The sequence below is a fragment of the Lynx rufus genome, unplaced genomic scaffold (assembly GCF_022079265.1).
Source record: "Lynx rufus isolate CCGP_SWC_20201006 ecotype Redwood Valley unplaced genomic scaffold, mLynRuf1.p SCAF_27, whole genome shotgun sequence".
Taxonomy (NCBI): domain Eukaryota; kingdom Metazoa; phylum Chordata; class Mammalia; order Carnivora; family Felidae; genus Lynx; species Lynx rufus.
Genome location: NW_025814842.1, coordinates 3911914 through 3936903, shown reverse-complemented (window position 1 = coordinate 3936903; position 24990 = coordinate 3911914). Strand labels below are relative to the sequence as shown.

General features: G+C 63.1%; 2 protein-coding genes across 3 annotated transcripts in view; one reads left to right on the top strand and one right to left on the bottom strand.

Moving 5' to 3' along the window:
• Positions 1–4661, top strand: part of TNRC18 (trinucleotide repeat containing 18) — an 84880-nt gene extending 80219 nt beyond the window's left edge. For both annotated transcript variants that reach the window (XM_047089286.1, XM_047089287.1), the window contains exons 27-29: positions 2572–2808; positions 2938–3012; positions 3342–4661. In XM_047089286.1, coding sequence (XP_046945242.1) covers positions 2572–2808; positions 2938–3012; positions 3342–3548 — 519 coding nt within the window. In that variant the 3' untranslated portion in view covers positions 3549–4661. The remainder of the gene's footprint in view (positions 1–2571; positions 2809–2937; positions 3013–3341) is intronic.
• A 1481-nt stretch (positions 4662–6142) lies between these two features.
• Positions 6143–18543, bottom strand: SLC29A4 (solute carrier family 29 member 4). Its single transcript, XM_047089288.1, has 10 exons — positions 18369–18543; positions 15234–15365; positions 14837–14950; positions 14238–14366; positions 12457–12531; positions 10832–11079; positions 10124–10265; positions 9722–9909; positions 8634–8874; positions 6143–7420 (listed from the first exon to the last, which is right to left on the bottom strand). Exons 1-10 carry the CDS (start codon positions 18541–18543, stop codon positions 7281–7283), a joined length of 1584 nt encoding a protein of 527 aa, XP_046945244.1. The 3' UTR covers positions 6143–7280.
• Between the last annotated feature and the right edge of the window lie 6447 nt (positions 18544–24990).

Here is a 24990-nt window from a genome sequence, read left to right as displayed (position 1 = left end):
TCAGGCCCCCTGAGGCCACACCTGAGGTGGGCTTGGCGTGATGCCCCCCGGGTCTGTTCCCCCTCCAGAGCCGTTTCCCGCCAGGGCAGGTGTGGGGAATTGGGGGTCGACAGTGATGAGCTTGGGGGGGGCGTCTGACCGTGCACCTCTCGGGACCTCGGGAAGCTGCTGGTGTATTCGTGTTGTGTTAGCTCCCTGGGTTCAACGAGGCCGGAAAAATTGAGGGGAGCTCTGAAGACCCCAGCTCGGGGGTTTCCATCTTCGTGTTTTTTGGGGCCCCCTGTGCCAGTGACACCAGGGGCAGTTAGAGTCCCCCAGAGGGGTCCTCAGAATGGGGGTGCAGAGCAGGGCATCTGGAAGCAGTCGGCACTCTCCTGAGGGCGTCCCTGCTTTTGAGGCACTAACTTGAACCTGGGGCAGACAGCCTGCGTCTCTGACGCTGCGGGGCATAGGTCGTCTGATGTTAAGCCCACCTGGATTGCTGGCCCCGGATGAGAGCTCCTCTCTCAGCAGGGCCACCGCCGGGGACGGCAGAGTTGAACATGTAGAACCTTCCCTGACTCTCCTGACCAGGCCCCCTGGAGCTCTGATCCCAGCAGGTGCTTTATTGGGACGTATTGAGGAGTGACAGCTTCTGAGCTGAAGGCGGCACATCCTTGCCGTCTCGCCTTCACCGTGACCGACTCGTTCCGTATTTTAGCATCTGCCACTTGCAGATTTACTAGTAATGCCGAGGTTCTTACTGCTGCAGCGGACGGAGCACAGGGCGGAGCTTAGTGGCCACTTTAACAGAAAATTCCAGGCTTCAGGTACAGCTGGAGCCCAGGTGTTTGAAGGGCCATCTTCAGACCTCCCTGTGGGTCCACAGTCCAGGCTTCCGTTTCCCCTTCCTGCCTTTGCGCTGGTCTCCTGCTCAGACAGCCCTTCCCTCCTGGCAGCAAGCAGCCTCAGTGGCTCCCGGCTCGGAAGTGGCACTAGAGGGGAAGTGTCTTTTTGCAAGGGGCTCAAGCGAAAGCTGATAGAACGCTCTTGGCTCGTGTGCCGAGCCCGCTTCTGAGCCAGTCATAACACCAGCGGGAGGGCAGGACGTTCAGGGCGTCCACACCGAGTCCTGTGCTCACTGCAAGGGCGGGATCAGCCCCCCGGGGGGACCGCATGGAGTGAGGCGGCTCTGTGAGAAGGGAGTAGTAGCCGGCGGGTGCCGGGCGTGTCACGGCGGCCAAAGAGGAGTTGGTGTAGAAATCTTAGCCGTCCTCCTCGCCTCGAGTTTATTTTCAGCCTTGAGCTGAAAAGTGAAAAGCATTTGAGCAGTTCACAGGACATAGCAGAAATCAGTGACAAGGACCTCTGAAAATCCATCACCACCAGGGATCCAATGAATTAAAAGTGGAAAAAGCGCCTGTTGGAGGACGTTCGAAATTGGCACGTAGTTTTCTCCCGTTGGGGCAAATTGGCTTTGAGTCATCTGGCAGCCGATGTGAAAATGGCATAGTGATTTCAGATCTTGGTTTGAAGAGAGGATACGCCGGGTCACCAGAGGGCAGAGCTTTGCAGAGGCCTGGATCCTGGAGGTTTGGCCCTAGGGACGGTGACAGGCCCCAGAGCTGCCTGGGGCTCTGATGGGTTTGGGGTCCTGATGACAGGCAGGTCTCTTCCCTCCTCGGAACCCGCGTGTCTGTCCCCATGCTGGCCCAGGCCGGGGCACTGAGCAGGCTTCAGGAAATGTTTGTCAAGTGACTAAGAAAAGCCCGGCACGCGATGGGCCTGGCAGACGCGAGTCTGGTGCTGGCTCCTGCGGGCCCCGGACGGACTTCAGGGGCTTCCCCTGGGGTCTGGCACCGTCCCCGTGACGGCCCTCAGCCCACGTCCCCTACTCCGTCGCCCCTGGTTCGGGCCACTTAGGTGGCCGACTCCCAGCCCCACGCTGCCTGCGGGGACGTAGAACGAGGCTGTGCAGCAAGTGCCCTGTGGCCCCGGGGCCCGAATGGCGTGTGCCGGCTGTGGGGGGTGGAGCCATGCCCTCTGTCCAGAGGCCAAGCTGCGAGCCCCTGGGCTTCCCTGTCCTGTCCCCCACCGGCACTGTCTGGAAACTGCCAGTCCACAGGGGGCTGCTGGGCCCAGGGCACGGCCACCGCGAGCCCCGTGGACCGCAGGTGCGGGTCCGCCAGGCGTGTGCCCGCACTACTCCAGGACGGGGAGGTGCAGGTCCCGAAGTTTTTTTGTTTTTTTTAATGCTTTTCTTTTTGAGGGAGGGGGCGGGCAGAGAGACAGTCACAGAATCCGAAGCAGGCTCCAGGTTCTGAGCTCTCAGCACAGAGCCCGACGCGGGGCTCGAACCCATTAATGGGGGGGGGGGGAGATCGTGACTTGAGCCACCCAGACGGTCCTGGAGGTCCCTCTTAGCTGAGGTCCTTGGTGTTGGTAAACCCCTCTTGGACACCCAGCATGGAGAGGGGAAGGGGTCCCCCCCAGTTAGAGCAAGCAAGGGGCCTCCTCCCTCCCACCCCACCCTCTGCAGAGCCCCAGGGTTTGGGGACCGGCCCGGGCCTCCCTGACACGCGTGTCCCACAGCGCCGCGGCATGAAGGGCAAGGCCCGCAAGCTGTTCTACAAGGCCATCGTGCGCGGCAAAGAAATGATCCGCATCGGGGACTGCGCTGTGTTCCTGTCGGCCGGCCGCCCCAACCTGCCCTACATCGGTCGCATCCAGAGCATGTGGGAGTCGTGGGGCAGCAACATGGTGGTCCGCGTCAAGTGGTTCTACCACCCCGAGGAGACCAGCCCGGGCAAGCGCCTCCATGAGGGCCAGGTGAGGCCGGGGCCGTGCGCGTCACGCCGGGGAGCAGTGGCCCCACCGGCTCCGAGGCTGAGGCCGGGGTGCTCGGCTCTGGGGCCTGGGGCCGGGCTCACCGCCGCCCCGTGTTTGTCACACACACAGCACTGGGATCAGAAGTCCGGCCGTGGCCTCCCCGCGGCGCTGCGGGCCTCCAGCCAGAGGAAGGACTTCATGGAGGTAGGGGGTGTGGGCTGGAGGGCGGGCCGCCTCAAACCCTCTGCACGCAGCCCGGTGGGGGCTGGGCCTCCGACCCCCCACCCCACGTCCGACCCTGAACCCCATGTTTGCCGCGCTTGGTCTCCCCCGTCGCTTCTGGGCCCTAATCCTTCAGGGCTCCCTCTTGGTCTCGGAATCCCAGCCTCTGTCTCTCCGCCCCCCTGGGGGGGGCGTCTCTCTCTGTCTTGGCCCTCGGTGCTTTCCCTGATCCTGTGGGTCCTGGATGGGGGGAGGGCGTCTTCCCTGTCTTCCCGGGCCACCTGCCCTGAGCCCGCCTGCCACGCCCGCAGCGCGCCCTGTACCAGTCCTCGCACGTGGACGAGAACGACGTGCAGACCGTGTCGCACAAGTGCCTGGTGGTGGGCCTGGAGCAGTACGAGCAGATGCTCAAGACCAAGAAGTACCAGGACAGCGAGGGCCTGTACTACCTCGCGGGCACCTACGAGCCCACCACCGGCATGATCTTCTCCACCGACGGCGTGCCTGTGCTCTGCTGAGCGCCCGCGCCCTGCCCGCTGCCTCGGGCCCCGAGGGCCGGCCCGTCGGGGGCCCCTCGCCATCACTGCCACGTCTCGGGGGCTGCGTGCACGCAAGTGTGCCCTGGGATGCCCTGGCGTGCGTGTGTACATGTGTGTGCCCGTATGCATGCACGTGTGTGCGCACATGTGCACACGTCTCCGGCCCCCTTCACGACCCCCTCGGTGCCCCCCAAGACGGGGTTCCTCTCAGCTATCAGGGTATGGCTCTGCCGGGCCCCCCTCAGGGGCTCCCCTCCAGCACCTTGTAAGCACTTGGCCAGGCGAGCCCCCTCCCCCCGCCCCCAGGCGCCTTCGTCCGAGGCCCAGCGGGGATTCGGCGGGGAGGGGGTTTCCAGGGAACCGAACTGACATGCGTTCTGGGGTTCCCGCTGCTCGTGGGTCCGGCTCCTCGTGCCAGACCCCTCCCTCGGCACGGAGCCCACTCCGAGCCTCCCGCCGTGAGACGGGGGGCGGGGGGCGGGGGGCCCGATGCCCGCCAGCCTCACCAATCAGGCCAGGCCTGCTCTGGGCACCGGCCGGGGTCGGGGGGGGGGTGTGTGCGGGGGGGCCCAGCCTCCGCCCACTCAGGACGGCCTGGACGGGGCGAGACAGCCAGGTGCCAGGCGGGGGGGTGGGGGGGCTGCCCTGAGGGCCCTTCCTCCTGGTCCAGCCCCTCACACTACAGACAACCCCAATGGTGCTGACATCCTCGTCCCGGCCACACCCGGCCCTCCTGCCCAGGCCTCGGCCAGCCCAGAGGGCGGCGGTAGTGGGTCACCTGTACAGTTTTATTGTACCAAGAGACTCTCCTCGCCCCTGTATCATACGCCTTTAAATGGAGTCCACTTTTTAATTATATATATAAAGATAAATATATATAAATATATATAAATATAAACTTTTTAAAACTGTGAAAAAATAGCTATGAAATTATAAAAAAAAAAAGCAAACATTCTGACGTGCAGAATATTATTTTTTATTTCCTATTAGATTGTGTCTAGCACCCAGCTTCACGCCCCCCCCCCTTTGTCCCAAGCACACCCCACCTGCCCACCCTGCCCGGCCCAGGTGTACTGTACTCGCCCCCAGAACGGAGAAGCGGTTAGGGAGAGCAGAGGCCGAGGGAGGGAGGGAGGGAGGGGGCCGGCAGGGCGCAGTGACCCTGCTCCCGCGGTCGGCCCCGGCCCCGGAAAGCACTTACCAGCCCCCGCGCCTTCCAGGGGGACGGGAGGCCTCGTCCAGACAATCTTAAGGGAAGGAAAAGCCAGACTTCGGTTTTGTTTTTTGGGGGAATTATTGGTTGTTTTTTTTTTTTAAGTTTCTTTTGGAATTTTGTTTGTTGGCGAATTCTGTGTGATCTTTTTCATAAAAAAAGGAAAAAAGAAAAAGCTATAATCGGAGAAATACCGTTGTCTGGAGTGGTTCATTTCAAGGGCCGTGGGGGTGGGCGCAGGGTGCTGGGTGGCGGTGCTGACCTTTCAGGGCCGCGAGCTGCGTGTCCCCCTGTACAACGGCCACTGGGCACGTGGGGCTGTTTACATCCACGCTAATTGAAATGAAGGGAAATGAAAAGTTTCTTGGTTGCCCCGGCTGCATTTCCAGTGGTCAACAGCCAGAAGTGGCCAGTGGCTACCGCGGGGTGGCTGGGATACAGAACGTGTCCATCAGGGCGGAAAGTTCTCTAGGCCGGTGAGAGGCTAGAGGGCTTGCACCGCCTGTTTCTTCCTTAAAAATGCCAAGATGAGCACTCCCGGCCGCACCCCTACCTGAAGACCACAGAACGAGGACGACGCTGAGGGTCTGAGTGGCCCTGAGCAGGTGTGGAGACGCAGGCACGGCAGGGGCAGGGGGGGAGGCTGGGCCCTGGTGCTGCCACCCACTCCTGCCCTGAGGTGAACTTTCAGCCTGACCCCACGGGTACCTGCCCAACCACCCACCAGAGGAAAGGTTCTGATGGTTCTCCCGCTTCAGAGAAACGGAGTCCCACAACCACAGGAGGAACAGTGAACTGGCGCCACCTGGCGGTCCCTGTGGTATCGCCTGGGGTCTCGGCTCTCCCCACAGCTGCCCAGGACGCCCGCCGGGTTCCCAGAGTGACGGCTGCCCACTGGGCCCAGCGGGTGGGTCCCGGAGGCTGCAGGGCTGGAGCACAGCCCCTCGGAAAGCCAGCTCCCCTGCCCCAACCCTCCTCCAAGGGACCTGCATCAAAGAGCGGACCAGCTCCACTCCTTGGGGGAAACTAAGGCACCAAACGGTACAGGAAGTGGTTCACATCACACGGATCGGCTGCACGGCTGGGACTTCGGCCCAGAACACGCAGCCCCCAGGTCCCAACTCTGAGTCCCTGCAGGCAGGGGGCAAGCTGCCCCCCCGCCCCTGCCATGCAAATGGGTGGGATGCCGCCTTTTTCCCTGACCTGACCACCAAGCCGTCAAAGCCCAAATGCTTCCGGGTCCCGTGCCGCCGTTCACCCCTACCAGGTGCATGGAGACCCGGCTACGAGACTGACCCACCCCCATCCACCCCCTACGATCTCCCCCCCAGCCCAGGCGGACAGGGCCACTTTCCAGGTAAGAAGAGGGACGTCCCAGCCGCCAGGACCCCTTCCCCCACGATGGACGAGCAAGGTCGGGGGGCAGCCCCCACCCACACAGACACTACTCTGAGGCAGCAGCTGGGGAGTTTCTGCCTTCATCTTTTAATGGCCAGTGCGGTACAGTTAGTGGACAGACGGGGGGGGGTGAGGGGGAGACAGGACACAGGAGCGGGTGGTCACAGCTGTGCCGTGGGGGTGGCAGGGCAGACTCCTCTCCCCTGAGAAGCCTGACTTTGTCAAGACACTCCAGAAATTCCTCCGCTCAGGGCACCGGGCCAGCCTGGGGCTTGAGGGTCCCGGCTGAGGAGGGACCCCCACACCTCCCTACTTGCCAGGGACTCACGTCCCTCCTTGGGCCTCCCTGGGTGAGGATCAGTGTCTGAGAGACAGACTTCAACCAGAGCGTGCCCCCTTCCGGCGTCACAGACAGACGGGGTGACCAGAGAAGCAGACGGGGTCTCGGGGCAGGCACAGACTGCCAGGCCTGTGGCATCAGGTGGGCGCCAGGGTGCACAGAGGGGGATTTCGGCGTGGGGCGGGTGCGCCCAGACCGGTGCGGAAGCTGTGGTCATAGACCCGCGTAGACCGTGGCCTGAAACCATTCAGACCCAGGGCTACGATTCCCTCCCGGCAGATGCGTTTTGTTCGAAAGAAGCAGTGTTTACGAACAGACGGAGGGGGACAGGCCCTCTCCGCTGAGGACCTCTCGTGTTCATGAGGAGGGCCCCTGGGGAGGAGGGCTGAGACCCGGGTCCGTGGGTAAGGGTCACCAGGAGGGGATACCGGCTGGCAGTCTGCTCTCCTGGCCGGGAACGGCTGCGACCCCAGAGAGGGCACTCGTCTGGCGACAGCTGGGGCCACCGGACACAGACAGAGGGTGAAGGACAGGCCGGAGACGCGACGCAGAGCACAGTGCTGGGTGGCTCTGGGGGGCCGGAGGGCTCGGCAGAACCCTGGGGCCGGCGTGACGGCTGGCCGGACCCGGAGGGTGGCGTTACTGGCACAGGGGGGGAGGCCGGGGCCCCGCAGGCACTGCAGGCAGGGGCGGGGAGGGGGCCTCGGGCCTCGGGGCCCCTAGTCCAGGCCAGAGTGGGGGGGGGGGGCCCGGGCCCGGCTCAGAGGCCGGCGGGGGCGGAGGTGTTGGCGGAGGGGCGGAAGCAAGTACTGTAGGCGTCCCGGGTGAGGCTGTAGGTGCAGTAGGCCACGGCGGAGCCCAGCGTCAGCCCCGTCATGTAGGACACGGTCATGGTGTTCCCTGCGGACGAGACTGGACCTGAGGGAGCAGGTGGGGGCGGGGCAGCAAGGGGCGCTCAGAGGACCGCGGTGGCCAAACCCATGCGGACCAACCCGGTGGTCTCGACAAAGGGCTGCTGGGCAGCAGCCCTGGCTTCTTGGGTCCGAGGCAGAGACCGGCACCCGCTCCCGAAGAGGCGGCCGTCTCAGGGCTGTGAGACACCCCGATGGGAGCACGTCGGGTGCCCGGGGCCTTGCCTGCTTCTCCACCTCCAGCCCCCCGTCTCCACGTGCTTCCTGGTCACGGACCGCCCAGGGCGTCTAACGGGGTTTCTGGGACCACTGTGCACGGAACAGACTCCAGGGCCCCTTCCCCCACAAGCCCCCACCGTCTCAAGAGACGGCAACCCAAGCTTCTTGCAACAGCCCCAAAGCGGGGGCTCCTCCTGGACTCCCGTCCCCTTCTCACACCCGCTCTCCCAATCCATCAGCTGGCCCCGTGGGCTCTACCATCCAAACAGATCCAGAAACCACCATTTTCCTCCGGAGACAAGGCAACCTCCCCTTATTGTCAGGGTCCCCGCCCCTTACGCTGTCGGCGGACGGGTGCGGGACCCGTCACTCCTTTCCTGCCCCCGTCTGTTCCCTCCCCGCTGTCCAAGCAGCACCAGAGGGGTCTTAAGACACATGAAGGTCCAGTCCGTCCTCGGGCCTCCCACTGCCTGCCCTGGCGGCACCCTCCCCCCGGCCAGCTCTGCCTCTGGGCTTTCCCACCGGCTAGTCCCTAGCACTGTCACATGTCCCTCACCACTCTCTCCAGGTCGGCTGTCAAAAGTCACCTCCTCAGGGAGCCTTCCCAGACTGCTCTGCTTACATCGCAAGCTCCCATCCCAACTCCCACATCCCGCTTCTCTGGTTTACTTTTCTCCGTCGTACTTACCACTCAACGTATTACATGCCCTGTCACCCGTCACCTCTGCACTGTCAGCCCCACGAGCGCAGGAAGCGCTGTTTCGTGGCCGCCGAGTCCCCAGCACCTAGAATGGCGCCTGGCCCACGGTAGGGGCTCACCACGTAGTTGTGGAACGGAGGAACAAACGACCGACAAACACGCTCGCACTACAAACTCCCTGAGATGGATCTGATCCCGGAGCCCAAATGCACCTTCTTGCCGCGTGGCAGGGATTTCCGCGGGCCTCGATTTCCCTGCCGGGCAGAGGGGTGCCGGGCCTTACCCGCCAGCTCCCGCTGCTTGGGGCTCACTTTGCCCGCCGCCAGGATCATGGGCACGCTGCCAAAGTAGCCGTTGCTGATGCCCATGAGCAGAGAGAAGACGCAGGGCCAGGCCGGGTGGCGCAGGGCGGGCGTGCCGCTGGGGTAGACGCACAGGATGAAGAGGGGGATGAAGACCACACGCAGGCAGGAGCAGGCCAGCAGGTGGGTGCCCCTCCAGTCCACGGGCAGAGCTGCCAGGATCTGCGGGGAGCGAAGCACGTCGGCCCCCTCCCTCCACTGACGCCACCACCCCGCCGTCTCCACCGCGGCCCCCACACGCGGCCCCTGTCTCCACACGCTCCGGCTCAGGGTGCGTCCCTGTCCTCACCCAGCCGGGACCACCAAATCCACAAATCCCGTGTCACAGTGACACGCGGTCCTCGCCGTGTGTCCAGAATCCTTCCAAACACCGCACAGATCCCTCCTGCTCAATCCTCACCGTACCCTCGCAGGACGGGCTCTTGACCCCGCTTGAAAACGACACCTGAGGCGCCGAGGGTCACCTGCCACGACTCCCACAGCAGGAAGTCGCAAGATCTGGAGCTGAGCCCGCTAACTAAACCTCGTTCCCTCAAGAACCAGACTCCCTGCTGTGTGACCTCGAGCAAACGGCTTTCCCTCTCTGAGCCTCCGGTTCCCCCACGTCAGGCCTGTCCCAGAAACGGGAGCCTTCATCTTACTCCAGCCCTGACCCCCCAACCCTGTCCTGCACCCGCAGCACAGAGCACTCTGCCCAGATTCTCCTGGCCCCTTCCGGGCGCTCCTGCCCCCGGAAGTACTTCCTGTGCCGTCTTTGGAGGCCTGCCCCCGGGGCCCCGCGGGCTGAGCACAGACACAGAACGACGGCGCCGGACTTTGTGCGCACGGCCGACAGGCAGTTCGGAGCCGCCCTGCAAGGTCGCGGGGCCGCGTCATTGCTTGGCCACCGCCCTCCCCGCTCGGGAGACACGGGCGTGCTCGGCTCGGGGCCTGCCCCTCCCCCGGGCCTCCCGGATCTCGCGCCCCCACCGCCTCTCCCCCAGACGCAGGGAAGGGGCTGCGGGCCTACCTTGCCCACGAAGTCGGAGAGGTTGAACACGGCCATGATGAGGATGGGCAGCCACTCGCCCAAGACGCAGTGGCGGACCTCGGACTCGAGACCCGGGAACAGGCACAGCGTGATGAAGTAGGTGACGGCGATGGACAGCATGTCGGCCCAGATGGCGCGGGCCACGGCGTAGCGGTGCAGCAGCAGGGCTGCGGGGGACGGGCCAGGGGTCAGGGCGCAGCGTCCGCGCGGGCACCGCACGTGCGCGCAATGAGGCCCACGGCGCCGGGGCGTCACCGGACATGCGCAGAGCACGGCCCGACCGCCCCCGCCCCGCCCCCACGGAGCCGCGCGCCAGGCCCACGGGGCCGGGACATGCGCGGAGCACCGCCCTGGCCGCCCCTGCCCCGCCCCCGCCCCCACCTCTGAAGGAGGGCCAGCTGCGCGCGACTCCCAGCTGAGGCACATCGAAGCGCGTGTAGGCCCCCCCGCCGTGGCTGGTCACCTCGTGGGCCGGGCTGTCCTTCGGGGACCCGCTGTTGGCCAGGCCTGGGCCTTGGTGCTCCTGGAGGGAGGACGAAGCAGCGGCCGGTGGGGTTTGGGTGGGGGGCCCCTCGAACACACCGAGCCCCATCCGCCTCTGAGCCCCCGCAGATGCATTTCCCTCTGTCCCCAATGCCCTTCCTGTGGGTCTTCCCGTCTCCCCTCCCCCACGGGCCAGGTTTCAGCCCAGAAGCCACTTCTTGGGGAACCTCCTTGGCCACCGGGGGGCCTCGTTCCCACTGTGGGCCTTATCCCAGCACCGTGACACGGCATGTGGCCTGGTGGTCCCCATCCTGAGCTCACGGCAGCGATTCCCATGCAGAGCCGGGGTGACCCTCTGCACCGTCTTGGGGGACTCCGCGCCTCCGCCCCACCGGCCCCGCTGCCGCCACCAGAGGGCGCCCCGCCCCCCCCCAGCATGGCTCCGGGCGGCCTGCCCGCGGGGACTCAGGCCACAGACACGCGGTGCCCCGGAGGGACGCAACCTGGGTCCGCAGAACGAAGGATCCCCGCGGGACGCAGCCCGAGGCCACGGCGTGGCGGAGACCGCAAGCGGGACTGGGCGGGGGCGGCGCCCGGCAGACTCACGAAGCGGACGTCCCCCGCCGCGACGTCGTGGTGCGCCCGGTAGCCGGCCCTGCAGCCGGGGCGGCTGTCGCGGGGCCGCGCCGTGTGGTAGAGCACGAAGCGGCTACGCCGCACCAGCAGGTGCAGCAGGAAGCAGAGCAGCTCCAGGCCCGCGGACACCAGGAAGAAGATGAGCGTGCTGGCCCGCTCGTCCGGCAGCAGCAGCTTGGTGAGGATGCGGCTCAGGGACACCATGACGCCCGCCGTGCCTGGAGCCGAGAGGGCGCCGTGCTGGGCCCAGGCCTCCGCCCCCGCTCAGCGCCCCCAGCTCTGCCCTGGCCCCGCCCGGCCCGGCCCTGGCCCGCTCTGCCCCTAGCCACGCACCTGCCCCGGCCCTGCCTGGCCCTGCCCCCACTCTGCCCCTGGCCCTGCCCCCGCGCCTGCCCCCCGGCCCTGGGCCTGGCCCCGCCCGGTCTTCAGACGTGCAGGTAGCGGCCACTCGGAACATCCCTCCCTGGCACTGCATAGTCACACGCAGGGGCATTTCTAGAACGCCTGCTGTGGATCTGGCACCATCCCGCCCTGAGGACACGGTGGGGACAGAGGGGACATAGGCCTGGCCTTCCCGGGGCTCGGTGGGGAAGGCGGCAGAGAAGTCGCAGAAAAATGCCAACACCCGCGCACGATTCTGCAGGTAGGCCACGACAGCCGGGGGCGGTGTCCCCGGCAGTGTGGCTGTGCTCGTGAGGTCATGAGGGAGGGCAACGGGGTCATGGCAGGCAGGAGGCCTCAGGCAGGATGTGGGTGTGGGCTGCTCCCAGAGTGTGGGGCTCCTGACTGCGTAAACCACCCCAAATCCGCACCGCTCCGGCAGGTGCCTTGCTCATCTCCGCGGCAAAATATACAGAAGTGATCTGCTTGTCCAGTGCTTCCTGGAACCAAACCCCGCAGGCCTGGCGCCCTGGGGCCATGTGGTCACCACACGGAGGGGGCGCAGAGTACCTCGAAGACGAGAAGTGGGCCCAGCTTCCTGCCTGGACCTCGGCCCGTCCAGGTGCAGAAGGAAGATTGGGAGCATCTGGAGGAAGGTGCTTCAAAGGGGGTCCTGACGTGTGGGCAGGGGCGGCAGGGCAAGAGGGGAGCTGGCCCCCCCGGACCAGGGCTGGAGTGCGGGGCAAGTCTAGGTGCTGGGTAAGTGTCCGGTGTGAGCAAGGGGGGTGCCATTCACTGACCAGGGGCGGGAGGACAGGGCAGATGGGCTTGGGAAAGCGGGTCTGAGAAGCCAAGTGGGGGTGTCGGGCAGGGGTTAGCTCAGGGGTCTGGGGCTCCGAGGACGGCATGATGTTGGACGTCACGGTTTGGACAGGCTTACCCCCGCACATACACCCACACACAGACACACAAAACGCACAGACACACGGGCACTCCAAGCCACCACAGACCCCCACTAGGAGACGTGTACGCTTCTCGCGCAAAGGACTGCATGCTTGGAGAGATGTGCACACATCAAAGCCACGTCCCTTCCCGCCAGGAGTCCCTGCCCCCCACCAGCCAGGCGCGGGGAGACGGCGGTCACGGTCCCCAGCGCCGGGTCCATGGCATGTCGTGGGGGGGGGGTCCCCTCCAGGGGGCCTGCCGCTACTTACTCTCCCCGGTCATCACGCCCTGCGTGTACCTCTTGGGCAGCATCCCCGTGTAGCCATAGAAGCTGGATTGCTGCACTTGGGGGGACAGACAGAGGAGTAACTGTGAGATGCCACCCATCACCTGTCAGCTTGGAACCAAATTCACAAGTCCGAGAGCACGCGTTGGTGAGGGTGCGGGGAAACAGACGTGAACATCGCGGGCAGCACAGAGATTTGGTCCCAGCGCCCTGTCCACCAAACCGAGCGTGCGCGGCCAGCCGGACCCCGTGACTGGCTCCGGCCAATGAAACACGTGCAGCGACAACGTGCCCCGCGTCTGGCCGAGGCAGTGAAAAGCCCACGTGGACTGGGGGTGTGTCTTTCCCCCAGCAGCAGTGACCACAGGGAACCCGTGTTACCGTTACCGCTGCGGCCCGACTCCCAGTGACTGTGGAGCACCGCCCCCATCCACGTGTCGAACGCGTGGCAAGAACCAGAAATAAGTCTCGCTCTACAAAGGCACCGAGATCTCGGAGCCAGCTGGTTTCTAGAGCCTCACTGCTCTCGTCCCAACCAGCACCGGGTCTAAGGGGGTTAAAGACTCACTGGCTCGGACCCTGCAGGTTGGCGCATCCGTGGTCTACACGGACACCCTGGAGCGGTCACACTGGGAAAACATCTGCTTTTTAACCAAATGGAACAGAACAAAACAGACCCGAGGACACGGCCTGGAATGAGAACACTGTTTCCAGAAGCCTTGATTTCACTGATAAACAGGTAACTCACACTGGCTTGTAACAGGAAGTGTGTTTCTTCCCGCTCAAGAAGAACTTAAAGAGTACAAAACAACAGGCCCGGACCTTTCCAAACATCATGGCCGGCCGTGGAAACCTGAGGACCCTTGGGGATTAAAGGGGATTAACGACGAACGCAGGACACGATCCTGGATCGGATCCTGGATCAGAAAAAGAAAACGCTAAAGACGTTCCCAAGGCGATTGGTAATACGTGCATATGGGTTGTAGATAAGGTACCGTGGGGGTCAGTGTTCAGTTCTCGGACGTGGGCAGCGTTCAATTCCCAGACTCGGGCAGTTGTAACCCGGTTACAGATGAAACGTCTCAGCTTTTAGAAAATACACCCTCCGGTGATAGTACGTAGGCAAGACATGTAATGATGTCTGCGTGTAACCCCCGAACGGTTTCAAGGGAAAACATAGCGTATTTTATGTTGATATGCATTCAGGGGCAAAATTTATACGCACCTATGTACGTAAACGGGGGGGACAGAGGGAAAGCCTATCCGACAAAACATTAGCAACTGGGGGTCGGTGTATGGGAATTTATTATACTATTTTTGCAACCTTCCATGGGTTTGAAATAGTTTTAAAATTAAAAGTCAGAAATACAACTTTGAAAGCCAGTCTCCAAGAGAAACACAGTGGCGTGGTCACACGGGCAAGATAGTTCCTGAAGTGCAGTCTCTATCTGAGAAAGCCAGGGAACTGCCTCCACGTCCACAGGGCATGCAGGGGTGTGCAAACGTGTGCCCAGCATGTGTGTGCGTGTGCGGAGCGTGCACGGGGATGTGGCAGGCGCTGTGCGTGTGCACTGTGTGAGCACGCACATGGGGCACGCACGGGGGTAGGGGCCAGCAATGAGTCCTTGTCACCTCGTGTCGTTACGCTCCCAGCAGGCGGATGGGGTGGGGGTGGCATGGCCAGCAGTGGGTACTAAGGGGCTCGGCCCCGGCCCCCGCCCTGCCCGCCTCCCCCCCCCCCCCCCCCCGGGCCCGGGCTCCTACCTGTGCAGCCTAAGGCCACGGTGCCCACAGCGGCCAGGTTGATGGCGTAAGCCTGGTCGTGAGAGAAGAGCTGCAGCCACACGTCACAGATGCTGATAAAGAGGAGGGGGCCCAAGGCCAAGAGGTAGCCTGAGGGATGAGAGGCCAGAGACGTGGGCACATGAGGCTGCGGGCTGCCCCCGTGCCACCCCTCCTGCAGAGCCAGGTCAGAGGTGCCCTCTCTGTCTGCCTTTTCCCCTTTATGCTGGGAGGGCCGAGGGCACCTTAGAGGGCTCAGGAGGGGTGCCTGGAAGGCTTCCTGGAGGAGGCCCCATTTGAGCTGGGCCTTGACACCGGATGTTGCCATGAAGAGGAAAGGGACAGGAAGAGGAGATTAGGCCCCAGGACGCAATGTGGGCGCACAGAGCCTCCCCAGGTGCAGGTGTCACGCTAGCACGTGGTGCACCCGCCACAGGCCTGACCCTACTTTCATACGCTGAACTCTGTAACAGTCCTAGGACATGTGCCCATTTCATAGATGGGGAGAGTGAGTCGCAGGGAAACTGGGGTGAGTGGCAGGCCGGATGCGTGAGAGCTGGGAGCCCCGGGGGGCAGCGTACCCGCGGTAATCCTGGTGTGAAGGTTCAGTCTCTCCACCAGCACGTTGTTCAGGAGCACGGCCACCAGCGCCACCAGGATGTAGGTGAGGCTCATGTCGAACACGATTGAGGTCCCTGCAGGGGGCCGGCCAGCAGCAGGTGCTCGGGGGGGAACCCCGCTCCCTGCACCCACCCTCCCCAGGGGCCGCTTCCTTGCGCCGCCCGAGACTGGCTGACAGCCCAGAGAGGGTGAGCGGGCGCTTGGAGTCACTCCGCGTTCGGCAGCCGAGTGAGGATCTGAATAAAACGGGCTTCCCCGAAACCGAGGCCCGCTTGCGGGGTCTCCGGAGGGTGGCGGGCCAGAGCTGAGTGCGCCGGCCGGCCTGTGGCGGGCGGGACACGACCGTGGGGGACCCACCTGGGTACTTGTGGTGCAGGTAATCCACGTCGGTGATGAAGCTGTTGTAGGGCAGCAGGAAGCCCACGCCGGCCAGCAGCATCGCAAAGTAGATGGCGTGGTAGCGGTCGTCGGGCACGGGCTCCCCTACCGCTAAACCCAGAGGCGGCAGGTTAGAGGCGGACAAGCCCCTCGGAGCCATGGCCGCCGTGCCAGGACCACAGTCTACCGTAGCACCGCCACCCCCACATCCACGGGCCATCGACACCGTGGTCACCGCCCCCACATCCACCAGCATCGCGGCCACCATCCACCTTCGTGGCCAGAGCTGCCCCAGTCATGGCAACCACCCACGGCCATCACCATCACGGCCACCAAGCAGCTGGCTTGACGGGATGGAGGAAGGGCCGTCGGAAGACTCAGCCAAGGTGGAACCCTCCAGAAGGCTGTGTATACTCTAACTCGGTGTCTAACACATGGGGTGATCTCCCCTTCGGCACCCAGGTGTCCGCAGAGCACGGGCGGCCGTGGGAGTAGCACCACTCACGATGAACTTCAAAAGCCCGCGAGCAACATGCCTGCTCCCACCCCTCGAGGCTGCCGGCCCAAGGGGACGGTCCTGGTTGCGACAGGAGAAGTGCTTCTCCGCAGAGACACAATGATCCCATTGACCTGGGAGCGAGACGGCCACCAGGCACTCTGGACACCTCCCGGCCCTGAATCAACGGGCAGAGGAGAGGGCTGCCTTCCTGGCTGGGGTGGGTCAACCCGACTACCAAGGGGAAATCAGCTTGCTGCTGCCCATGGGGACAGAACAGAATAGAACGGAAGATGACAATGTCCGGATTGCAAGAGGTTCCTTATGGCATCTCTTAGGACTTCCAGTCCCCGGGACTGAAGTCAACGGAAAACAACAACAATCCAATTGTAGCCTTTAGAAGTGAAGGTCTGGGGGCGCCTGGGTGGCTTGGTCGGTTAAGCGTCCGACTTCGGCTCAGGTCATGATCGCGCGGTCTGTGGGTTCGAGCCCCGCGTCGGGCTCTGTGCTGACAGCTCGGAGCCTGGAGCCTGCTTCGGATTCTGTGTCTCCCTCTCTCTCTGACCCTCCCCTGTTCATGCTCTTGTCTCTCTCTGTCTCAAAAATAAATAAACGTTAAAAAAAAAAAAGTGAAGGTCTGGGTCAGCCCACCAAGCAAAGAACCAAGGCCAGCTAGGTGCTGAGGGTGAAGAGCACGAGGAATGGGTAGCGTGGAAAGAGGGTCATAAGTGCCAGCTAGGACCACGTGGCCCGCCTCAGAACCGACAAATGCCGTTGTCACGTGTGTTTCTTCCTTGTCTTGACATGAATGTTTGCATATGTGTATTAACCGGGAACTCGTGTTTTGTCTGCTTTGTGACCTTAGTGTCGAACCTAAGACACGTTCACGTGTTAACGTCCCATCTCAGTATTTATGTTACGAGCTGTCAAAGGAGAGGTGGGAACGTGGGAACGTGGACTTTGCATCTTCCTGGGAAAGGATCAGCGTGTTTTTGGTTAGCTGTGTCACCCCAAGCAGCGGTATGACTTTGTTGGTGTCTTTATTTGGAGATTAACTGTGGTTTACAGAGCCGTGTATGGGAGCCAAGTGGGCAAGGGGTGGACTGTGGTGGTCAATTTTATGGGCCAATTTGGCAGGCTAAAACAGTCCCTCGTTGTTCAATCAGACACTGACTGAGGTGCTGTTGTGAAGGGATTTTGTGGATTAAAGTCCCTCCTGAGTGGACTCTAAGTTAATCAAAAAAAATTACCCTGGGTGGGCCTGGCCGAATCAGGCAAGACATGTAGGTCTTCCCAGAGCTGAGACCCTAAACAGCTCATGCCCCTGGGGTTTCCTGAGCACCTGCCTTATGGACTTCAGACTGCTGTAGCCAGGCTCCACTGTGGATGCTTATTTCCTGTAATAAATCCATACACGTGTGTATATATCTACACCTACATACCTACATCTCTCTCTGTCTGCTCTCTATGTGTCTCCTACTGGCTCTGTTTCTTGGCTGAACCCTGACTGACCCAGCCACCGTCACCAAAGCTACTATAGTCATTTTTTTTAACGTTTATTTATTTTTGAGAGAGAGAGAGAGACACAGCAGGGGAGGGGCAGAAAGAGAGGAAGACACAGAATCCAAAGCAGGCTCCAGGCTCCGAGCCGTCAGCACAGAGCCTGGGCCGCCATCCACGTCTCTGGCCACATGCTATCTAGTGCCACACCCGGCTGGGGGAAGTCTGGCACCTGGGGGGTGGGCCGGGAGCTGGCCCTGCCTAGGCACAGGGGAGCAGCGAGGTTACTCCAACCCACTGCAGGGCTCGGCCAGCAGGACCTCTGCTTCCCATCTGCACACAGAGCGGACGGAACCAGAGAATAAGCCCCTATTTCCGAGCCTGCGCTGGTGCCAGCATAAACTACAGCCACCCCAAACGAACTATCAGAGGGGGCCTCCTGAGCGCGGGGACAGCCCTAAGCGATGTTCTGGGGCTTCCACTGCAGCCACACGGAGGGTGGTACCAGTCCCCTTCCTCTTTCCTAGAGGACATAACCCAAGCGCAGACGATGGTAACTTGCCCACGGTCCCCCAGCTGGCAGAGAGATGGGGGGCTGGGGCTGAACCCAAACCTGTCCAGGGGCAGCCCTCTACCCTGCAAGTCTGATCTCAGAGGCAGCCTGCCTGGTTCCTCCATGTGGGGAAACAAGCTCAGAGAGGTTTAGGCCCTTGCCCAAGGTCACACGGCCAGGATGAAAATCAAGTCTTCGGACCTCACATCAGTCCTTCTTCCAGGCTCTTTCCCATCTCCACTGAAGGGAGGCCACTGAACATGACCCAGGCGACCCATGTCACTTCCAGGCGGAAGCCCTACGGGGCAGACTCACCGTGCGCCCCCTGCAGCCGCCCAGGGGTCAGGAAAGCCCATGTTAAGACGAAGCCTCCTCAGCCTGGCTCCCTGACCTGCGCTGGACGCAGCGTCTGGGCGTGGGCCCTGCGACCGCGGGCTTGCGTGTCCCCGTGGCAGGCGTGACCCATCCCGACACCCCCTGGGGCCTGCGCTCGGAGACCCCCCCCCAAGGCGCCCCTCCCCCAGGGCTCCGGTCCCCGCGGGGCCAGGCTCGCACCCTCACTCACCAGAGTCCGTGAAAACCGGGGCGCCCCCGGGCCCGCCGTCCTGGCCCCCAGCTGTCCGCACGGCCACCTCCTCCTCCAGCTGGCAGCCGTCGAAGCCGAAGCTGGTCACCACGGCCCTGTCCGGCGTGCCCGTCACGCTGGGCTCCTTGAGGCGCTGGCTGCCCACGGAGCCCATGGCAGCCGCGCTGCGGGGAGAGGCGGGGAGGCCGGCTGAGCCAGGGGGGCGCCCCCGCCCCCGCCGCGCCCCTGGGTCCTCGCTGCCACTCTCCCAGCCGCTCTGCAGCAGCACGGCGGGGCCCGCGCCCCTGCGCGCCTCGGGGAGCCCGGGACAGGGGCCCGAGCGCAGCTGGCGGCAGCGCGACGGGAGGGGAATCGACGGCGAAGCAACGGTCCGGGGCTGGGGCGCCGGGGGGAACAGCCAACGCGGCCCAACGCTGCGCCCCGTGTCCCACGCACCGCTTCCCTCCGCGAGGGGGTGCCCGACGCAACTCATCCAGGGCGCTGTGCGTCAGAGGGGGACACCTGCCCCACCCCCACTTGCACTCTGTTTCTCTCAAAAGTAAATAAACCTTTAAAAGTTAAAAAAAAAAAAAAATGGCTCAGTCGGTTAAGCGTCTGACTCCGGCTCAGGTCATGATCTCTCAGTTCGTGGGTTCCAGCCCCGCGTTGGGCTCTGTGCTGACAGCTCGGAGCCTGGAGCCTGTTTCGGATCCTGTGTCTCCCTCTCTCCCTGCCCCTCCCCTGCTCGAGTTCTGTCTCTGTCTCTCAAATCAAGGATTAGAAAAAATTTTTCAAAAATGAATAAACATTAAAAAAATTCTACAAGAAAGGAAGAAGCCAGTTGACCCATGACGGAGAGGCACCCCATGTGTAAGTAACGCTGTGTGTGCAGCTGGGTGGGGGGAGTCTTGTTTTCTTTCCCTAAGAGAGTTACCAAGTTTTCCTTCTTTTTCATTTTTAAGATTTTTTTTTTTTTTAAAGTAATCGCTACACCCAGCGAGGGGCCCGAACTCACAACCCTGAGATCAAGGCTTTCATCCTCCACCGACGGAGCCAGCCAGGCGCCCCAGCAATTTGGTTTTGTAACAACTGTTACTCATTTATCTGATCACAAGCTCGCCTCAGAGAATCTGACACGGAGGTGGGACCGGAGCCTCCGGCACTGAGCGCGGCATCTCGGCCCGCACGAGCGTGTGGGAGAGCCCCCAGAAGCAGCCAGGGGAAGGCCCCCTTCCCGAGGGATCCCATGTGCCGGGGATTACTCCAGGCTTCTCTGAGGTTGGCCTGTCACCACCCTCCACCTCTGCCTGCTCTCGTTTCGTCTCGCTTCCTCCCGCTCTCCCGCCTCAGTTTACCAGCTCCCAGCCTCCAGTCACCGGGCGCCTCCTGCTGGCCCCATGTTTCCACCTTTCCCAGCTCTCCGTAGAGTTTCTACTGGGGCCTTGGAGCCCGGAGCCATCCTGCCTCCAGGCTGCTCTGGGGACTGGGGAAACTGCCGGGCTGATGGGCACCCAGGAGTATGGAGGAGAGGGTCACCGGCTTCTCCGTCCGGAGGCCAGAAGCAGGTATAACCTCCCTACAGGCTCGGTGCTTTTCCTGAGTGCCCCCCAGTCCCGGGCCTCTGGCCACATCCGGAGCCGGGAAGCCCAGTAAGATTTAGGACAGAGTTGGGCCCGGTGTGAATGACCATGGCCTTGCTCCGTGGCCTTGGGCAGGATTCTGCACAGGAGGCTAGAGACCCTGGGCTCCGCCTTCCCAGCCTCCCTGGATAGGGAGGCCAGGGAAGGGGCCAGCGGCAGAGCGATGGAACACTCAGGATGGGAGCCCATCCCCAGAGGACACCCGAACCCCGAACTCCTGACCTGTGTTCTGCAAAGCTTCCCAAGACGCAGCGCCCTGGCCACGCCTGGCCACGCCACCCGGGAGGGCGGACGTGCTCAGCATCAAGCCGGGAGGCGGCCCCACTGCTCCCTCTGGCTCCTTGGTGAGGCAGGCAGCTGCCACCCACGATGCCTGCCTCAGCCACCGTCCCCATGTGCTCCTCCAGGCCCCTCTTGTGGGATCCCCCTGTGGCGGCCCCATGGCCCCTGGGCATGACCTCACCGGCCTGGGCACGGGCCAGGCCTCACCGGGTGTCACCGGGTGACAGAGTGGGGGGGGGTGCACTGAGATGGCTCATCTCCACCTCTCCTGGCCTACGTCTCCAACTCGTCCCTCCCTGGCCCCCTCACCCACACCAACAGCCTTGGAGCCTCGGATCGTCTCCGACCCATCCCTCCTCTTCTCCTGTTCCTCTTTAGTTAAAATTTAAGGACACGCATGTGGGTTTAAAAATCTGAGACTGCCCGGGTTCTTCTCTGCTCCCACCGCCCCCCCCCCCCACTCCTGCCAACCCTGGGGAGTTGAGAAGACACGGTTCATTTCTTTGGCCATCAGGTCACTAGTCCCTGCTCAGTGGGCCACCCCTGGGCCTCAGTTTCCCTACCTCCCTATTGTGGATGAGGATGGGGAGAAAGAACTTCATAAACTGGTTGGGGGGGGGCTGGATCGTCAAAGGCTTGGTGGCACACGGGAGGTGCTCAGAAATCACACAAGCCCCCGCATCAGGACACTGCGGCAGGCTGGAGAGGGCCCTTGACCCTAGCGGTCCAGAAAGCCTGGCTCATGCCCCCGCTTGGCACAGAGAGCCAAGGCCAGAGGCCACGAGGGTCGCATCGGAGCCCCGGCAGGGCTGACCACCTTTGGCGCCCTCATTTCAGCTGTGACTGAGCGGACACGGGTTCTGAGTGGGCTCCCCGGGTGCTGTGAGGCACTGGGTGTCTGGACCCCAGGGCCAGGCTGACCCTTCCCTCCCAGGGGCTGTGCTCGGCCTCCAGAGGCGACGAGGAACCTAAATTCTATTGGGAAAGCCAGCCTGCTGGCCCTCTCAGGCCTCACGCTGGTCTGGGCCAGAAGCCCCAGCTGGCTGGCCACCCTCGGACGGCCCCGGCCCCCTGTGCCCGGGCCCGCTTGAGTTCTCTGCTGCTCCTCCACAGGCTTCCAGACTGCCCCAACTCCTCCCTGTTGGTTCTGCCCACAGAAAAGTGGGCTTCAAGGCTCCCCGGCCGCCCCCTTCCTACAGCGGCTGTTGGAGAGGTGAAGGCACTGGCCGCGGCGCTGGCTGGTGACTCGCTCAAGCCCAGACCCACCTTCTCCTCCCTGGCCTTGGTTTCTGCAGGTCTCAGGGCTGACAGCACCCTGCACCCCCCAGGCTCCTTCTGCCAGGCCAGCCCTATCAGCAACAAAGTTGGCTCCCAGGCCTGTGCCCCCCAGGCAAAGGGCAGACTCCGCAGGCTACCACGAGGTGACCCCCCCGGCTCAGGCCCTGCCTCTTACAGCAGCTTTTCCAAGAACTAGGAGGCAGCTGGCTGGGGGAAGAGGTGTGATGGGGCAGAGGGGGTCCAGGGAGGAACTTCAGGTGGAGGGACCCTTTGGGCCTGCAGGGGAGGCAGGGAGGTGGCTCCCAGATCTGGGCACGGCCTGGGGCCACCGAACACTCTCCCCTTTCCCGGGTCTGGGTCCTACGCTCGCGGCGGGGGAGCCGGCCCGGTCCAGACGCTGGATGGGGCAGGGCAGGAGTACCCTCTTCCTAGGATGAGGGTGGGGGGGTGGGAGATTCGGGGTCCCCAGCGCCACGTGCCCCCGCCCCTGGACTCAGCCGCCCGAGCGGCGCGGAGGGGGAGGGGGCGCGGAGTGGGGCCGCGCGCGCCGCAGACAAAGGCTCCGACAGGTCTCTGCGCCCCAGCCCATCGCCGTCCCCGTCCCCGCCCGCCACCTCCGCGGTGACCGCTTACCTCGGCACTGCCCCGGCCCGGGGGTCCTCGGCGCGCCCGGCCCCGCCTGTGCCCGCCGCCCCCGCGCCGGGACCCCTGGGCGCCCGCGCCCCACGCCCCGCGCTTCGGGCCCGGCGCAGCCGGCGTCCTCCGCGGGTCCGCGGTCCGCGGGCCCCGGGTCGGCGAGCGCGTCCGGGGGGCGCAGCGGCGGCGGCGGCGGCGAGCGCGGCGGGGGCCACCGCGCTCCGCCCCGGCCCGCCCCCCTCTCCCCCCTCCCTCTCGGAGCCCCGCCCTCCCCTCCCCCTGCCTGTCTGCCCCGCCCCCGCCCTCCCCAACCCACGGCGCCCGCAGAGGCGGGGGCGGGGCCGAGGCTGAGGTCGTCTCCCCGGACACCCCGGGGAGGGGCGTGGTGGCACCGGGCCACACCCCGGGTGACCTGAGGTTGACCTAGCCCGCCACCCCCAAGCCCACCTCCCCGCGTGGATGCCCAGGCTCGCTCATCCCCTTCCCCGCTCCTCTGCCCTGAGTCGGCCGGGGAGGAGAGGGGGGGGGCAGGCCTAAGGTGCCCAGGTCAGTGGGTGGGCCAGCTCACGGGGTGGCCAGACTCAAAGTTTTGTAGGATGAGTAGGAGCCCGTGGGCTGGAGACCTTGAGGTGCGCGGATTCCAGCCAGGTCTAAGGATGGCCGCTGCCCCCTGTGTTGCTCCCTGGCTGCGTCCCCACCTCGGTCCCGTCTCTCCTCCCCCCCAGCTTGGGAGCAACCCCTGACTAGGTAGATGGAATTATAACCTTCTCTCAGGGCTGAGGGCCCCAGCTTCTGTGCCTCTGTCTGAGCCTCGGTTTATTCTTCCGTAACGTGGTTTTAAGAGAGACCGTGGAAGCTCAGGGGGCCTTACAGAGGGGAGCCCCCTGGGGCCCTGGCACAGGAAATGAGCCAGCGATGGGGCGGTTCCACATGCAGGGAAAGGGGTCCTGCCTCAAGGTGACAACAGGAACCGGCTGGGAGGTGGTCCTTCCAGGGCTGGGATCTGTGTCCTCGGGAAGTAGGTGACCCCCTCCCCACCCGGGAACCAGCCACCAGGATGGGATCAGAATACAGCACCTGCCAGAGCACCAGCCACGCCCCTACCTGGATGCCTCCTGTCCCTTTCCACCGGACTCGCTGCTCCTCCCCCTGCCCTGAGACCCACCTCTGCCGTCCGACAGGAAGCCCAGAGCCCACACTGTGGTTGGCACCTGTTCTCAAAGCCTCGTCCCCCTCTAAAAGACTAGAAGTCCCCTGGGAGAAGGCCCTGCTTGATTTCTGCTTGGATCGTCAGTGCCCGGAAGGGGTGCATGGCGTGCGGCAAGAACCAGATATTTGTTTGAAGGGTGGACTGAACTGAGCGCTGAATAAGGCTGCACCGAGTGAAGTGACAGCGTGCGCTGAGGGTGGACGCTCCCCCTGCCCTTCGTCTGGTGCTGTTTGGACCAGGGGAGATGGCCAGCTGCTCTAAGAAACGGACCTTAGAGGAAATGAGCCTCGTACTTCCCATGGGTCTGGAGCTTTGAAAGCTCTCCTCCTGGGGGGAAATAAAACTTATTCGGGGTGGGGGGCACCTGGGCGGCTCAGTCGGTAAAGTGTCCGAATCTTGGTTTCGGCTTGGGGCATGATCTCACAGTCCGTGAGTGCGAGCCCCATATCAGGCTCTGTGCTGACAGCACGGAGCCGGCCTGGAATTCTCTCTCTCCCTCTCTCTCCGCCCCTCCCCTGCTCTCTCTCTCTCTCTCTCTCTCTCTCTCAAAATAAATAAATACACTTTAAAAAATTTTTACAAAATTACTCGGTGTGTGTGAGATGCTGTTCTAGATACAGAGGACACATCAGGGTCCCTGCCCCCGTGGGGTGTCAGTCCCCAGCAAGCAAGCAGTCACTTCAGGAAGTGTCAAATGCCTGCAAGACAACAGGACAGAAGGATGGAATAGCGTGTGACTGCAGGGATGGGGTGGGCATCATCGTCTAGTGGTCAGGGAGGGCCATTCTGGGAAGGTGACGCTTGAATTGACTGATGGGAAGGAGCCCATGTGGGGAGGTTTGTGGTTAAGGGTGTTTTGGACAGAGGGAACAGCAAAGTCCCGGAGCCAGAAAAAGCTCGTTATATTCAAGACCAGAAAGAAGGTCAGTGTAGCGGGAACAGGGGAGGAAGAACCTTCCGGTGGGAGATGGGAGGTGAGGTCAGGGCAGAAACCAGCCTGAGGGGGGCCTTGTTGGCAGGGGGAAGGTGGGGGAGCCCCAGGGGTGTTTCGGTTGGAGGAAAAAGCGTGAGGTGATCTATGTTTTTAAAATCCTCCGTCGCTGGTGGGAGTGCAGATTGGAACACCCTTCTGGAAAGTAAATGGGCCCCCAAAACGTGCCTACCCTTTGGTCCGGAAAACCGAGCCCAAGGCAGTCATTCTAAATACAGAAAAGGCTTGTAGAGGAAGAGGTGCATTGCACCATTGTTACACTTGAAAAACTCAGAAAGGCCAGTGAAGGACCACGTAACCACACAGAGAAATCCTGTCACCACTAGACGGTACGGTTCTGGGGTACTTCCAATATCATGGAACCGCCAAGGTCAAAGTGGTAAGTGACACAGAAACAGGAAACGGGAAGGAATACAGAAGGCACTTTGCATCGAGGCCCCAACGTTAAAAAGACAAAACAAACCCAGAAAACGGGTAAAATGATTCTCTGGGAACCTATAAATGAGCAGACCACCTGCTATCAGAAGAGAAAGGAATCTAAATAGAACAATCACTCGACGGAAGATAGAGGGTTCCTGGGTTTGT